This window comes from Musca autumnalis, unplaced genomic scaffold (genome assembly GCF_047663935.1).
Source record: "Musca autumnalis isolate F117 unplaced genomic scaffold, ASM4766393v1 scaffold_5, whole genome shotgun sequence".
Taxonomy (NCBI): Eukaryota; Metazoa; Arthropoda; class Insecta; order Diptera; family Muscidae; genus Musca; species Musca autumnalis.
The window spans coordinates 43,859,072-43,875,150 of record NW_027412088.1 but is presented as its reverse complement, the minus strand read 5'-3'; the positions used below and the strand labels follow the sequence as shown (position 1 = coordinate 43,875,150).

General features: G+C 34.4%; 1 protein-coding gene across 46 annotated transcripts in view; it reads right to left on the bottom strand.

Moving 5' to 3' along the window:
- Positions 1-16,079, bottom strand: part of LOC141386969 (uncharacterized) — a 162,274-nt gene that overhangs the window by 19,088 nt on the left and 127,107 nt on the right. For 24 of the 46 annotated variants that reach the window (XM_073955893.1, XM_073955901.1, XM_073955903.1 and 21 more), the window contains one exon: positions 6,838-8,154. The exons of 18 other annotated variants lie outside the window; for them this stretch is intronic. In XM_073955893.1, coding sequence (XP_073811994.1) covers positions 6,838-8,154 — 1,317 coding nt within the window. Of the gene's footprint in view, positions 1-6,563; positions 8,155-14,623; positions 15,169-16,079 lie in introns of those variants that run through there. 4 more of the 46 variants (XR_012408450.1, XR_012408451.1, XM_073955944.1 and 1 more) reach the window with 3 other exon arrangements.

Here is a 16,079-nt window from a genome sequence, read left to right as displayed (position 1 = left end):
GGTCGTAACGCCACTTTTTTTGGAAATCGCGTTTTTGTTAGAGGTTGATAGAACAAGTCAAAACACGTCGTATTATACACAGAAAATGGAAGTATGTCGCGTTTTCTATATGTTTTGCCCTTGTCGGAAAAGGTCGTAAGTCCACAAAACGTACAAATTTGAGTACGAAAAGGTCGTAAGAATACTACGACTAAAAGAATACTACAGCAAATGTAGTTCAGATATAATGTTTAACGTCATCCATGGTGGGGGTACAGTGCAAAGAACTAGCATACACCTTTGGATGATAATCAGAAGATTTTTGGCGGAGCAAGTGGACCAAACTTTTGAACAAAAATGTGCGAACGAAAATTTACATTTGAAATCTATTTTCCTCTATAAGCGAACTGATTATGAAAGATGGACTTCTGGCTTTTCATTGATACTAAATGGGATGCTACATGTGTCCAAATATAACACATATTGCAAAATTTGTGAAAAAATCCCAATTTTTTATTGTTTTTTTGTTGATATCTTACCTAATATTTTGAAAGAAATTCAAGTATTTTATGATGTGCTCATACGTAATACGTCCTTTGTGCTTTGCAAAATAAAAAGATTGATGTTTCCGGTCAACAGTTTCTTTCTCTACATTACACGATGGGGCCAATAGCAGGTTTTCGAGGCAAAAAGTCAATTTTTGAAGTGAACAATTTGAAAAAAATAATGACGGATTTCGATTGCCAACACTCTGAATCACTAAAAATAAAAAAATAAATCAATCTGGTAACACCACATAGCGACATACTGATCTGGCAATGGTGACATATTTTCTTATGCATAATTTTCCAACATTCATTATAAATAAGTAGTGAAAGCGTTTTAGGCGCCAAAAAGAACATTTCAACATTTTTATATTTTTTAAACATGGAAAGCTCTTCAATGGGTATGTAAAGTAAGATAGAGTTAACAAGTAATAAAAATGTTATGTGTGGTAAATGTATTTTTGAGTTAAGATGTTATGTCTTTTTTGGAGTATTTGGCTTTGTTATCCATGTGTTCTCTGGAGTATAACTTTTGAGATCTAGATAGATCTAGGATATGATATATATGTGGTGAAAGGTATTAATGTGTACTATCATTTTGTGAAAAAATTAGCTGCGCCTATCTGCGCCTTTTCATAAAAATCTGATTTCAGATGTCGTAATACTTAAAAATATGGACATTTTTATGTTTTGGTTGGCGAATAATCGGAAACCCATTAATGTTACCAATTGGATTTCGGAAAAATTTAATAGACGTATATAATAATAAAAATATACAATTTCAAAGATATCGCAAACTTTGGCTTTTGTGGCGGAATCTTAGCCGATTTTTACTAAATTTGGAACCTTTTTTATTAACTTATAACAAACCACAGACAAAACCATGAAATTTGAACATATCTATATAGGGAAGCTATTTCTATATCTGAACCGATTTCAATATAACTTGACAAACTTATTTGTAGTCCGAATTCCGTAACATTTTCCAAATTTTATTGTAATTTCAATATGATTTGCCAAAAATATTTCTAGACCAAAATCCGTCACACATTTCAAATTTCATCAAGATTGGACATACATAGCGGGATTGGTGCACCAAAATCGGGCGAAAATATATATGGGAGCAATATCAAAATCTGAACCGATTTCAATATAACTTGGCAAACTTATTTGTAGTCCTAATTCCGTGGTATTTTCCAAATCGCATACAAATTGGGCAGAATTTGCGTGTTTGGTCTATCAATTGCTTGAAATCGGGCGAACATATATACGGCAGCTATATGTATATATGAACCGATATGAACCAAATTTGGCATATTAGTTTCTAAGCCCATTATAAACATCTGTACAAAATTTGGAAGGTCTAGCTTGCCCCAGTGATTTGTTGCCTCGAAAACCTGTCATTGGCCCCATCGTGCATTATAAGCAATTTTACCGAAATTGGTCCTGCATAAATTAAAATATGTAACAAATATTATTTTATGCCAATTTTAAAACCATTTGATCATTTTCACCCCTAAATACTATCCGATCATCATCCACAATTATTATTATCTTTTAACCCAGATAAAGCCACTGATCGTTCAAACGCCAGAAAAAATGGTTGCAAAAATTTACGTAAAACTCTGGTTTTTTCGAATATTTTTGTAAGGTTTTTTGCATTTTGTTATAGTATTGTCTGTTATCTGTAAGTTCACTCTGATAACGCTTCATTTGATTTACGCATTTCCACGCAATTGGCCAAAAACCCAAGCTATACAAAAAAATCGACTTTTTTGTAATTTTCGACTTTTGATGAAAAATTTAAATATGTGATAAAAATTTAATCAAAAATGTTAGAATCATATAAAGTCGGGGATTTGTTAGAAATATAGTAAGAGTATTTTCTCAATCAAAAACCAAGGGATTGGCATGTAAGGATACATCTATATAACCCTCCGATTGCAGGAAAACTATACGTTTTAAAGAATAAAGTTATTTTATTAAAAAATGCTTAAAAAATCTCAAAAATATAATTTTCATAAAAAGTTTTAAGTTTTCTCGCAAAAAAAATTCTCGGCGCTAAGTGGGTTAAATACGTCCTCTAGCATGATAATGGATACACAACAAACAATTAAAACGGTGGGATACCGTATATATTAGGCTAAAACTCTGTTATCTGACCATGTTCATCAATATAATTGACATCAACGGAGCATTTAGGCTAACGAGGGTATATACACTTTCATACGTGCAAAATGTGCCTCAATGAAATAATGGGTTTAAAACCCATGTGTGTTTGGACGAAATCCGTTTCAGACAATTTGGAGTCGATTTAGCAATGTCCGCCCGTCTGTCTGGCTGGCTGGCTGGTGCGCTTTGATCGTTTTAATTTTTGTTGTAACAACTTGTATTTACTGTCCCCATTACGGCAGTACAAGTCTTATCAGGGGCAAGTCCATACTTCCTGAGAAAATAGCCCGGAGCTGTAAAAAAACCCCTATGGCACCAATTGTAGAGGTTGGAGCGCACGTTAACTCTCGAACGGACCTGCAGATTGGGTCCAAAATTTGGTCATCGTAATATTTTGTCGGAACTTAATTTACGTTCGAAGATGATCCATATCGGTCCACTCTTTTAGGTACCTCCCCCACAAAAGTTCAACACTTTTCACTAAAATGGTGCACACGGTAACTCTCGAAGGTAGTTACCGATTTGGTTCATACTTTGCGCATCGTAATATTTCTACGAGACATAGATCAGGTCCGAAAATCGGCTATATATGTCAACTCCTTCGGTGCCAAGGCCTGCTATCGAATCGCTTTTATCTTTGTTGTAACAACATTTCTTCGCTTCCATTACGACAGTGCATGTTTTTTCATGGGCAAATCCATAGTTCCTGAAAAAATAGCTCGAAAGCTGTAAAAACGCTCGATATGTTTATGTTTTTCGTGGGCAAGTCCATGCATTCAGACCATCTGAAATGACACAATATTTACCAAAAGGAATGACTCCCATAATAAGATCCACTTCTAAAATAGACTATGTCGTCCATTCCTTCAAGTACATCCTCGCCAACACTTTTGAGCTTCAAACCGAATATACCAAAAGGGACCACAAAATTCGTTATCCGAAGATTCGATATTGTCAATAGATGGACGTTTCAATTCACACAGGCGGAGGGTATATCTCTGTCGCAAAGCCGACTGATGCTTGTACTTAATTGTTTAAATATAACATATGTGCGTGAGTGAAACGTGGATACCAGTCCAAATATTTGAAAAATTACCAATTTTCACCCAAAAGTGTTGGTCCATTAAAACCGCAAATTATTATCTGATCACCATGTTAAATTGCTAGTTTATTCTATGTCTTAAAGTCCTACAACCTACAGTTCAGCTTCAAAATCGGGTTAAAAATTTTGGTTTTGGTCCATTTCACACCTTTCGATCATAACCAACATCTAATAGGGTCACTTCTGGTCGGAACCCGACCTCTCCACAAAATTTCGTGAAAAGTTTATGAAAAGGGACTTACGACCTTTTCCGACGGAGCAGACGATATGTATATTTATACCCTAAGCCTTTAGGGTAAAGTTGGCTATCGCAATCTTTTGTCCAAACTTAGTTTAAATTCGAAGATGGGTTATATCGGTCCACTCCTTCCGGTACCTCCCCCACAAAAGTTCAAAAATGTTCGAACATTTTGTGCGCACGATAACTCCTGAAAGGAGTAACCGATTTAGGTCATACTTTGCTCATCCTAAAATTTCTACTAGACATAGATGAGGTACCAATATGGACTCAATCGGTCCACTCCTTCGGGTACCTCCCAAACAAAATTTTGGAAAAGTTCAGTTTAGGACCAACTTTCGAATGGCTTTGACTTTTGATGTAGCAACTTGCATTCACTACCCCCCATGCGTTGGTACAAGTTTCATCAGGGACAAGCCCATACTTACTAAAAAATATACCACACTTCCTGGTTGAACCGCAAGATAACTCTCGAACGGATCAACCGATTCGGTCCAAACTTTGGCCTTCGTAATATTTTGTCCAAACATAGTATAAGTTCGAAGATAAGCCATATCGGTCCACTCCTTCATGTACGTCCCCACAAAAGATCAAAAATGTTCGGAAAAAAATTGTTCGCACGATAATTCTTAAAGGGAGTGACCGAGTTGGTCCATACTTTACACATCCTAATATATCTACCAAGTTAGATCAGGTTCGAATATGTACTATATTTGTCCACTCCTTCGGGTACCTATCACACAAAATTTCTGATAAGTTCACTTTAAGACCTGATCTCGAATCCCTTTGATTTTTGTTGAAGCAATTTGCTTTCCTTGCCTCAATTAAGACAGTAAAAGTTTCGAAGATAGACAATACCGGTCCACAAATTCCGGTACTTCCCCGAATATTTAAAAAATGCCAATTAAAGGGTATGCACGATATCTCTTGAACAAATTTGGCCCAAACTTAGTTTAACTTCTAAAATTGAGGTATCATAGGGTACACCGATATTATATTTTCCGTGGACAAGTCCATGCTTCCTAGCATACTAGTCCAAAAGTTATACGATGACCCACTAAAATGACTAGGGGCCGCGATATCTATCGAAAACATATGACACCCAAAATCAGATCCACTTCCATAATGGACTATGTCGGTCCATTCCTCTAAGTATCTCCTCTGCAATAAATGTCCAAAAAAGGCCACAAAATTCTTACTTTTTTGTAAATTTAGTTTTCAAAATGTAATAGGGTCCACTCATGAAATTTTAAATTTAAAAATTTGCTACAATACAATACTGCTTTTCACCCTAAACGTGTAATAACAATGTCCAACGACAGTTCTGTTTGCTTTATATTTACATTTTGATTCAAATTTGTTATATTTTAGAGGATTTTCAACAAAGATGTCAATATTATAAGATAGGAAAAGTCAATTGTGAAAAATTAACTGTAGAGGGAGTTAACCTCTGTTGCTACGATATCATAGCAACATTCTGTTAAACGAAAACTGTTATTCATTGGAATATTGACAAGAAAAACATTAAAACTCGAATTTTACGGCGTTGACTTTTGTTTTTTTATTAAATAAAAAATAAGAAATAGTGAAGAAATAAATTTCAGCCACAAAACACGACGTTAATGTTTTCTGCCGCGAGAAATGGGAATCAAAAACGATTGGCATTGCTGTTATCAATTCCAGTGTGTTGTGTAGCCATCTGTAACCAAAATGTTTTTGGAAAATGCATTTGTTCGGGTCTTTATTGCTATACGTCTTTATTTTCAAAATGTATTTATGTTTTTCCTGAGAACATTTTTGGAACAACCCTATTATTCAATATTTTCTTTGACAATTAATTTTTAATAAAAACAATGTTGTTTTTGTAAATTTTTTAGTTGTTGTAATTCATGCATATATGTACCTTTTATTAATTTGCCGACTGATAATTTTTACTTGCATGGGGGACAAATCCATACTTCAGCAGATTAATACCTTCTTACTTGTTTTTAGCTTATTTTTCTACTTCTAGTAGCGACTAACAAAAACTTCTTTAAAAACCCATTATTTGGTAATGTTTTTTTTTTTTTTTTTTTTGTGGGAAGAGTGATGTATTGATATTTTTGACGAAAGAGTAGAAAAAATAACGGGAGCTTTTACAGTGGATGGTGTAGACCATTATGTATCGTTTTTTGTAGTAAACAGTGCAAATTTAAAAATTTTGATTGACTACCCTTTTGTTGAATCGGTGCGATATGCTTATAACCGAGAAATGATTTGATTAAAAATATAAATATTGAATCGATCGATATGTATTTTGAATTATATTACTAATAATTAATAATAATATTATTATAATACCCGTAAAAAGGTTTTTAATGTGCATTATTATTTTTTTATAAACTATACAAGTAAGACGATAAAATGAATATAAATACAAAAATTAAATTTTGAAAAAGCAAATAAAAATAAATTTTTTTAGACAGGACATGAAATAAAAATTGAACATCGAAAATATATATAGAGGGATATGTAAAAAGAAACTTACGAATCTGGTTTTGTAATTGGTTTTTGTTTTTGCGTTTCTGACAACAAAAAATCAGGAACAAAAAGCAGGGAGATAACAGAGGACTTGTTTTTTTGTTTTTGGTATTCATTTAATTGTATAATACATTTTTGGTGGGTGTTGAAGTTTATTTTGTATTTACACATTTCATAATTTGGCTTCAGAGGTGGGTATAAGCTTTTTAGGATTGGGAAGGTGGTCGGTCATCAATCAACAATTGGCATTTAGTGGCGTTCGGCTAAACTATTTTTCTTACGACGAAATATTTTCACCAACATTGAGGCAATGTGTTTGGAATTTGTCAACGACATGTCCTTTTCCAACGACAAAATATTCGTTACTGCCGTACAGTAATCCTGGAAGAGCATATGTTCTACCGAACCCATCGATTGCATATTGATAAGGCGCACACTTAATTTCGAATTGCGATTGGTGGTGAGAGCCAAGCCGCGCACTGAGCAAAGATGTCGTAAATTGTCCATTTCTTTCATGAGATTTGGCAGACGTACAATTGTGGTCATTTTTAGACCGGTGCCCAGGTATGATGGTCTAGATTGTAAATAGCCCAGCAAATAGCTTTCCTTGAAATGTAACTGCTGCTCCAGGAACGATATACAACGGCCAACTCTGGTATACACCGAACCAATGTCAGCAGCATCTTTGGATGTGGTGGTGGAAATTATGCGCAAATGTTCTTCACAATTTAGCCACAATGCCATGTTATTGGAGGCACTGACATAGACCCCACGACCATATGGCCATAGAGCACCATGAAAGGCTATTGACTCAGCCTGTTGTACCGGATCTTTTTGATCAAGCAAAGGTATAAGAAGGCCATATTCATTTAGCATGTCATACACTTCAGAATTATCTTCCAGCACCTCAGTCAAGGTGTAATAACTGCCAGGTTCTTCTTCATCTATGGCCTCTATAAAGGCGGTGGTAAATATTTTGGCCATTATTAAACGTTCAGCTTGTTCGATTTGTCCAATAGTCAGATTTAATGGCAATTCAAAGGTATCTAAATTTCTGGAACACTCCACCAGACAGCGTACCACCAAATTCGATTCATCTTCAAATGTAAAATAGGCGGTGTTAAGTCGTTCAGCATTTTGCATGGGAAAATAAGCTATGCGGGGATGTGGCTTAAAGTCTGCCGTAACACTCATGCAATGCATATCCTTGATCAGAGGCACCATAAACTCCTGAAACACCACATAGACATCAAAATCAGGAGCTATTGTACCACAATTAATGTCCTCTTCTAAGTGTCTCTCTTTCGAAGTTTTTCTTAAGGCCGGCCATATCACATCGAAGAGATTGTGATCCAAGCGTGTTTGGCGTCTCTTTATTTTCTCATAGACTGAGGGTTTCATAAAACGACTCAAATATCCTGTGACGGCAACTTGTAAGGAATTTTTATCCGAAAGTGGTTTCTTTTGAGCCAAAGCCGAGGCTGTGGCACCACTCCATACCTTGCTTGATTCCTGTATCACACTGAAGCAACGATCCAAAGTACGTTGTATATCCGAATTTTTCAACCAACGCCTGGAACTGTGCAAATCGTCTGGAACTAAGGTGGACAGTAGGGTGGATATTGTATATTTCATTTTGGTTTATTTTGGAGGTTCGGGTTAAAGGTGTTGGAATTGAATTTGTAGTGAAAAGAAGACAAAAGAAGAGGAAAGAATGCAGAGAAGTGCAGAATAAGGATTCATGTTGAATTTTTGTCTTCATTTATTTTTTTGAAAACAAAATCTTTAAAAACTTTTTGTTGATTTAGATTAACACATACAACGCCATCTATTGTTATCACACATTATAACAAATATTAGTATTATTTGAACTATTATTTACAAAACAGAAGAACGAACGAACAACAATAAAATAGAACACACTTATTGTAGCCCTATAATGGAAAATATCGAAATAAAATAAAAACGATATAAATATTTAGAATCCTAAAGAAATTAAATAAATTATTTAACTATTTCTTTTACATTTTTAAAGAACAAAAATTTTAAAATATGATTCGACCATATTCATCACATTTACACAAACAAACAAAAATAGTGGTGTTGCAAAAAAAAGCAAAGTGCTGTTGTTAATGATAAGCAATAGTTGGTCTGTTCCAGAACTGCAAGAATCTACTAATTTTTGCTATTTTTCCTATAACATAAAGGAAAAACTGTTATCGTAGTAAAAAATAGTAGATTCTTTCAGGTTCTGGAACAGACATAGTATTATGGGAATAGTAATATTCGCAGTAGCAACTTCTGTTAGAAGTAATATAGCATACTACATACACCATGATCCAATAACCAGGTGACGTAGTAAGACCAGATGATGTTTCTCTTGCTGTCAAAATATATATTTTTATTTCAAACCAAAAAAAAATATTTCAGTTCTATAAAAATGTGTGCGTTGTATGTTACGTCTTTGCTTTAATTACGTTTTTAGGGTGACCAAAAAGAGCAACTATTTTTAATTAATTTCACGTTGGAGTCGAAGATTTTTTGTAAGTGAAAACGGAAAGCCGACGTTTCGAACCCACACAACCACCATCATTGACCTGGTTTCGCTGTTGGTAGCAGGTTATCAGACATACCAGCATTTCTCACATGTAATGTGTTTTTTATAGTGATGAGCTTTTTTCCTATTTCAAACTGTATGCACGCAGAGAAAAAAATATGATTGATTCAACAATATTCGAAGAGCAAAATATGTATTGTAAAGATATTGTTAAATTCCAAATGTAGTATTGTGATTCCAACAATTGGGTTTTGTTAAATCCAAAAATTGTTTTTGTCAACTGGACAATAGTTCTCTCTTTTCTTTGACAATTTCTTCTCTTCTCTCGCTATTCGATGCCGTGTTGAAAAAAACAATTATGGTGAGTTTTGTTTGTATGACATGATGCCCTTATCTATGTTTTTGTGTGTATGTATACCAACAAGGAGACTCTTGTTTTTATTTGTTTCTGTTTTGTTTCATTCTTCTATCTTCATTGTGCTTTGAGGTTTGGTGTTATACCGGAGTTTGTTATGGTTATTCCTTATGTTGTGGTGGGTGCTTGTGGCTTTTTGTTTGTCTTTGTTGTCAGCCAATGCAGCAAACCATGTATTGTGTTCATCAATGATTGCAATATTATACGCGACATTTATATCCAAGTTATGTGAAAAGTGTATATGAGAAGTATATACACTCAAATCAAAAATTTATTGACTGGTTTTCTGGGTTGACAATACTTTTTGTAAACAAAATTAGATTATGATATTTCCTACAAACGGTATTGTTATCGATTTTTTACAATATTGCGGAAATTCGAAAGTTGTTTTTGTTTTCTATGTTTGGAACAAAAGATGGTATTTTTGGATTTGGATTACAATGTTTGAACAAAACAAATACATTTTTGGAACCAAAACAGATATTTTTGTTCCAACAAAAGCGTAAAATATTTTTTCTCTGCGTGTGGCTTTGAGCTTTTTTCCCATGAGTGATGAGCTTTTTACCCAGCAAAAATACTCGTTACAAATTGAACTACTAAATCATTATTTTAACAAGGACATTTCACTAGAAATCAGTAATTATTTTTTGGCCACTAAAAAATAGGTAATGAAGTAGTTACTCTCTGGTTACTTCAAGTCGTAACTACTTATTTATCTACTTTTTAGTGGCCAAAAAATAACTACTGATTTCTAGTGACATGCCCTTGTTAAAATAATGAGTTAGTAGGTCAATTTGTAATGAGTATTTTTGCTGGGTAGGGCAGCCTTCGACAGTTATGAGTTTGGTTCTGGACGCTAACACGCCGTAACAACACCTTTAATATATTTTTCAAGGACGTGGGTTCAAACCCCAGCCTCGTTTCAGCTGATTCTTATTTATTTGAAAATTAAGCCTATTAGGGCGGAGATCATTTTAATATTAATTAGCTACATCCGGAATGACAAAAATTATATTACCTTTAAATGTAACCATTTTTAAATATTTTGTATACCCTATAATTAAATTTGTCATTCCGTTTGTAACACATCGAAATATTCATCGGAGACCCTATAAAGTATATATATTCTTGATCAGGGTAAAATTATAAGTCGACATAACCATGTCCCTCTGTCCATCCGTCAGGATGTTTGGTATTTCAAATGGACTATATCGGTGCACGTTTTGGTATAGCTCCCATATAACGGTACCTCCCGATTTTCGGTATTTTGAAGGTTATAGCCTCAATAATCCACCGAAATGGCTGAAATTTGGTATTTATTCTTCATTTGGGGTCTAAAACTTTCCCTATGAATTTTGTCGGTATAGGTCCACGCCTTCATACAGTCGCCATAGAACAGTACCTCCCGATTTTCGGTATTTTGAAGGTTTACACCGAAATGGCTACAATTTGATACTTAGCCATGTCCGTCCGTCTGTCTGTCTGGCTGGAGCGCACGATAACTCTCGAACGGATCAACCGATTCGGTCCAAAATTGGGCTTTGTCCAAACTTAGTTTAAGTTCGAAGATGGGTTATATCGGTCCACTCCTTCCGATAACTCTTGAAGGGAGTTACCTATTTGATCCATACTTTGCAGATCGTGAAATTTCTACCAGACGTCCCAATATGGGCTCAATCGGTCCACTCCTTCGCGTACCTCCCACACAAAATTTCGAAAAAGTTCAGTTTAGGACCAGCTCTCAAATCGCTTTGATTTTTGTTGTAACAAATTGTATTCACTGCCCCCCATACTACCTGAGAAAATAGCCTGAAAGGTGCAAAAAAAACACTATGACAGGGTGTGTAGTGGTCGGAGCGCCAGATAACTCTCGAACAGGTCGACCGTTTCGGTATAAAATTTGGCCTTCATAATATTTTGTCCAAAATTAGTTTCAGTTCGAAGATAAGCCATATAGGTCTACTCCTTCAGGTACCTCCCCCACAAAAGTTCAAAAATGTTCGGAAAAATTGTGCGCATGATAACTCTACCAGATATAGATCAGGTTCAAATATGGACTATATTTATCCATTCCTTCGGGTACCTCTCACACAAATTTCGGATAAATTGACTTTAAGACCGGATCTCGAATTACTTTGATTTTTGTTGAAGCAACTTGCATTCGCTGCCTCAATTATGGCAGTAAAAGTTATTTCAGGGGCAAGTCCATACTTCTTGAGAAAACAGCCCAAGAGTTGTAAAAAACCTCTATGGCACCCTAGTGGCTGGAGAGCTCGAACCGAATATTGCGTTCGTCCACACTTTGGGTATCGAAATATTTCTTCGAATATTAGATGAAATTTGAAGGTGTGCTTATAGGTCCAATCCTTTCGGTACCTCCCCCACACAAGTTCGAAAATATTCTCTACAATAGTACGCGCTACATCTCATAATCGTAGGAATCCATTGGGTCCAAACTGTTGATCTCTAAATATTTCCTTTGTGTTCAAATGTGGGCCGTATCGGTCCAATCTTGGTACCAATGTTCAAAATTTTTGTGTGGTTAAGGGTCTTTTACAGAAGGTTTTCCTAATGGCTCTGTTTACATCAATATTATGTTTTGCTTAGGCAAGTATGGTACAAAAGACCTATCAATAGATATCCTCCGCAAATGTGTGAGCTTTAATCAAAATTTTGAAAAGCCCCCTAAATACATAAGGTTTTTTTTAGGAAAAAACTGTTTCAATCCACCCATGCTGAGGGTATGCCTCTGTCGGCAAAGTCGTCTGATACTTTTTTACTCGTTTTTTTTTTTTTTTTTTTTTTTTTTGTAAAATTGTTTTGTGGTGCCAACGATAGCCCGAAAACGAATGGACCGATCCTTGTCTTAGAACAAAGAGAATTTTAAAAAATCTATTTGAAACAAATTGTGACCTGTCAAAATCAAAATTTCGATTTTAACGAAAAAAAAAAATTAAGCGTATTTTGTCAAAAAATGGGTCAAAACATTTTAAAAAATATCTGCCTCGCTTAAAGACAAGATTTTTATGTATTTATAAGCCCACCAAAATATACGAAAATCGGTCCATTCGTCTTCGAGCTATCGTTGGCACCGACTTCAAAAATGTCATTTCATTGAGCCTTTACACCAAACACACGACGTGTTCTTCACTTTGAACGGAATTATCTCAGCCAATTTTGCCACTCTGGTATGCCACAAAAATGTTCAAGTTGATCGGAGCAAAACTGTACTTCAAAATAAGCCAATAAAATTTGTTTAAATTTTTTTAAAGTGATAAGTACAACTAGTTGCTGTGTGATTTTGATTACAACGATATGTTCTTTCGTGGGCAAGTCCATTCTCTTTGACATAAGGTCTCTAAAGAATCCTACAGTGTTCAACTACAATATCTGTTGGCATGATAACTTACGAAGGGAATGAACCACTTCCAAAGTTCAAAACTGTTGCGCTTTATTTGAAATAAAATTTAATATAAATACCCCAAAAGTATTATATATTTTTCTAGACAAAAGGGAAAGCAGAATTATGAGAAATCCCTCTAGATACATAATTTTTGGGAAAAAGTATTTTGGTAGTCGATCTGTGTATAGACGGAAGTCTCAATTCACACAGGTATGTATATCTCTATGGGCAAAGCCAACTGATGCTTTTGTGTCTGTCATTTGACAACTCATTTTCTAAACATTCACAGAATGTAGACAGAAACACAAAGTAACGACAAAGGTGCGAACTTTATGACATGTTAGCGTTGTATTAATCTTGTAAAATATGTAGAGTATTTACCGAAAATTATTATACTGCATATTTTAATTCTAAGCTAGATTCTTAAAAAGGTGCATTTACATGTTATCAGTATCATTATACATATCGTCGGTGTCATGCTTAAGTGTTCCATACGCCATTTGCCAGATTCGAGAAACACTCAAGTTAATGTTTAAGGCCATAAAGGATAAAAATGGTGGAATTATCCAATACTTTAAGAGCTCAGTTCTACTTAACTAATCTCATAGAATACTTTTTATGATTCGTGTTCCACCTACCTTATATGAAGTGCTACTGTGGAGTTTAAAAATCAGGACTTTAAAGGAAACATTTATTTTTCTCATATAAATACAATAAGGACCATAATTCTAGGTTTCCTTAACATTTATTTAAGGGATTGCCTCCACTTATCATTACTTTTTTGTGGTAAAAAATTCGATCGGACAAAAAGGATTGATATTTTGCATTTCTAAGGTAACATAAAATATTTAAACTCGTTTTTCTTATAATACCATTTTTGTATTTGGTGTCCACACTAGCTTCAAGTCGAATGGAAGTGAACTTGCATCAAAATTTTGTCTTTAAACTAGAGATTTTTTGTTTAAACGATTGATAAATTTTCGTTTTCATATAACAATACAATATTCAAAAATATTTCGATTTCGAAACTATTATTCTTCAGTTTTTAAACCAAGTCCTTTAAAACAATTTGTTCCATACGCCACATTATTCGTAACTTGGCAAAAAAGGGCAATTTTTTGTTCCAAACGCCATCATTTTTGGTGCGGAACAATTCGTTTTTGTCCCTTTTTGTTCCATACGCCAAACGACGAGGATATGGAACTAAAAAGTTCAAAGTTTTTTTGTTCCATATGCCAGGCTTTATGGATATGGAACAAAACGACAAGATGTTTTGGTTCACAAAGCGGATATGGAACATACTGGCATATCTACTGGAATATCTCAGAAACTATAAGAGATAGAGAAAAACCGACCAAAAAATCTGAAAGAGCTTTGTTCAAAACCTTGTACGGTACCTTTATCTCAAAATGTTAAAAATGGCGTATGGAACACTTAAGCATGACACCGACGATATGTATGTAATATTAATGTTATTATTTTTTTTTTGAAGATTGTTGTAAATTTTTGATGGACAAAGTATTCATGTAAATTCGCATATTCACTTTCATCACGTGACCAGAATAGAAAATAAAAATTAGCACGAAAACGCGAATTGTCAATTAAATGTCTCCACTGATACAAAAACATCAATCACCATAATAATATATTGTATTTTATATTTTAAATTACAGAACGTTTATCCCCACTTACCAAAAATATCGTCAATATTTCTAATGATGTGGTCAAAAAACTGACGATTTTCCATATTGGTTTACAGATTCATAAACATTAAAACTTTCTTTTTAAACAGATTTAAAAAAAGCAATCAAACAATGTGTAAACCAATAACTGACATACATATATGCGTATGTACAATTAAAAAATCGATAAAAATAACACTGCACGTGTCTCTTTGCACTTCGGCTATCCGGCGAACAAAACGCTCTACTCTCTCTGTATTATATGTGGGAGTAATTTTGTTATTATTAATACAACCGCTGCGCGAAACTTTAAAACAAAGACTAACTGAAGGGATTTAAAAAAATAAATTCATGACCTGTCTGTCATGCGACAACGACAATTGACATCGATCCGAGTGGCAATGTCATCCTTCTGCCACCCTCTTGGGCTTCCCTCCTTCCGTGATACGTGGTCAAACAAGTTTAAGGTTAACCCCAAAACAGGGATGGCATTGTCTACCGAGGCGGTTACCAATCAAATATTATTAATAATTTAAAACGCTGTACAAACGGACAATGATATGAAATGCTTTAGGGAATTGCGACGAAACTAACCATAAAACAAAATGAATTGGTCAATAGTAAAAAGGTAGGTGTGGGTAACAAAAAGAATTAGGGGAAAACAAAAGATTATAATAGATAGACCCGAATTCAGCTAAAATTTTAATTGAATATTTGATTAAATAGAGAATGAATTTTAAGTCAAATAAAACACAGGAAATAACACATGATTTTAATTTCTATATGCACGCAAATAGCTGACAGTGAGCATAACGAGGAAGGGTGTAGATTTTACTAAAAAATAAAATATGTATTAATACAATGTGAACATGCTTATGTTAAAACAATTATTAAGAAAACCACGCCTATGGAGCTGAATATTGGCTTGAAAAATTTATTAAGAAAACCACGCCTATGGAGCTGAATATTGGCTTGAAAAATTTATTAAGAAAACCACGCCTATGGAGCTGAAAAATTTATTAAGAAAACCACGCCTATGGAGCTGAAAAATTTATTAAGAAAACCACGCCTATGGAGCTGAAAAATTTATTAAGAAAACCACGCCTATGGAGCTGAAAAATTTATTAAGAAAACCACGCCTATGGAGCTGAAAAATTTATTAAGAAAACCACGCCTATGGAGCTGAAAAATTTATTAAGAAAACCACGCCTATGGAGCTGAAAAATTTATTAAGAAAACCACGCCTATGGAGCTGAAAAATTTATTAAGAAAACCACGCCTATGGAGCTGAAAAATTTATTAAGAAAACCACGCCTATGGAGCTGAAAAATTTATTAAGAAAACCACGCCTATGGAGCTGAAAAATTTATTAAGAAAACCACGCCTATGGAGCTGAAAAATTTATTAAGAAAACCACGCCTATGGAGCTGAAAAATTTATTAAGAAAACCACGCCTATGGAGCTGA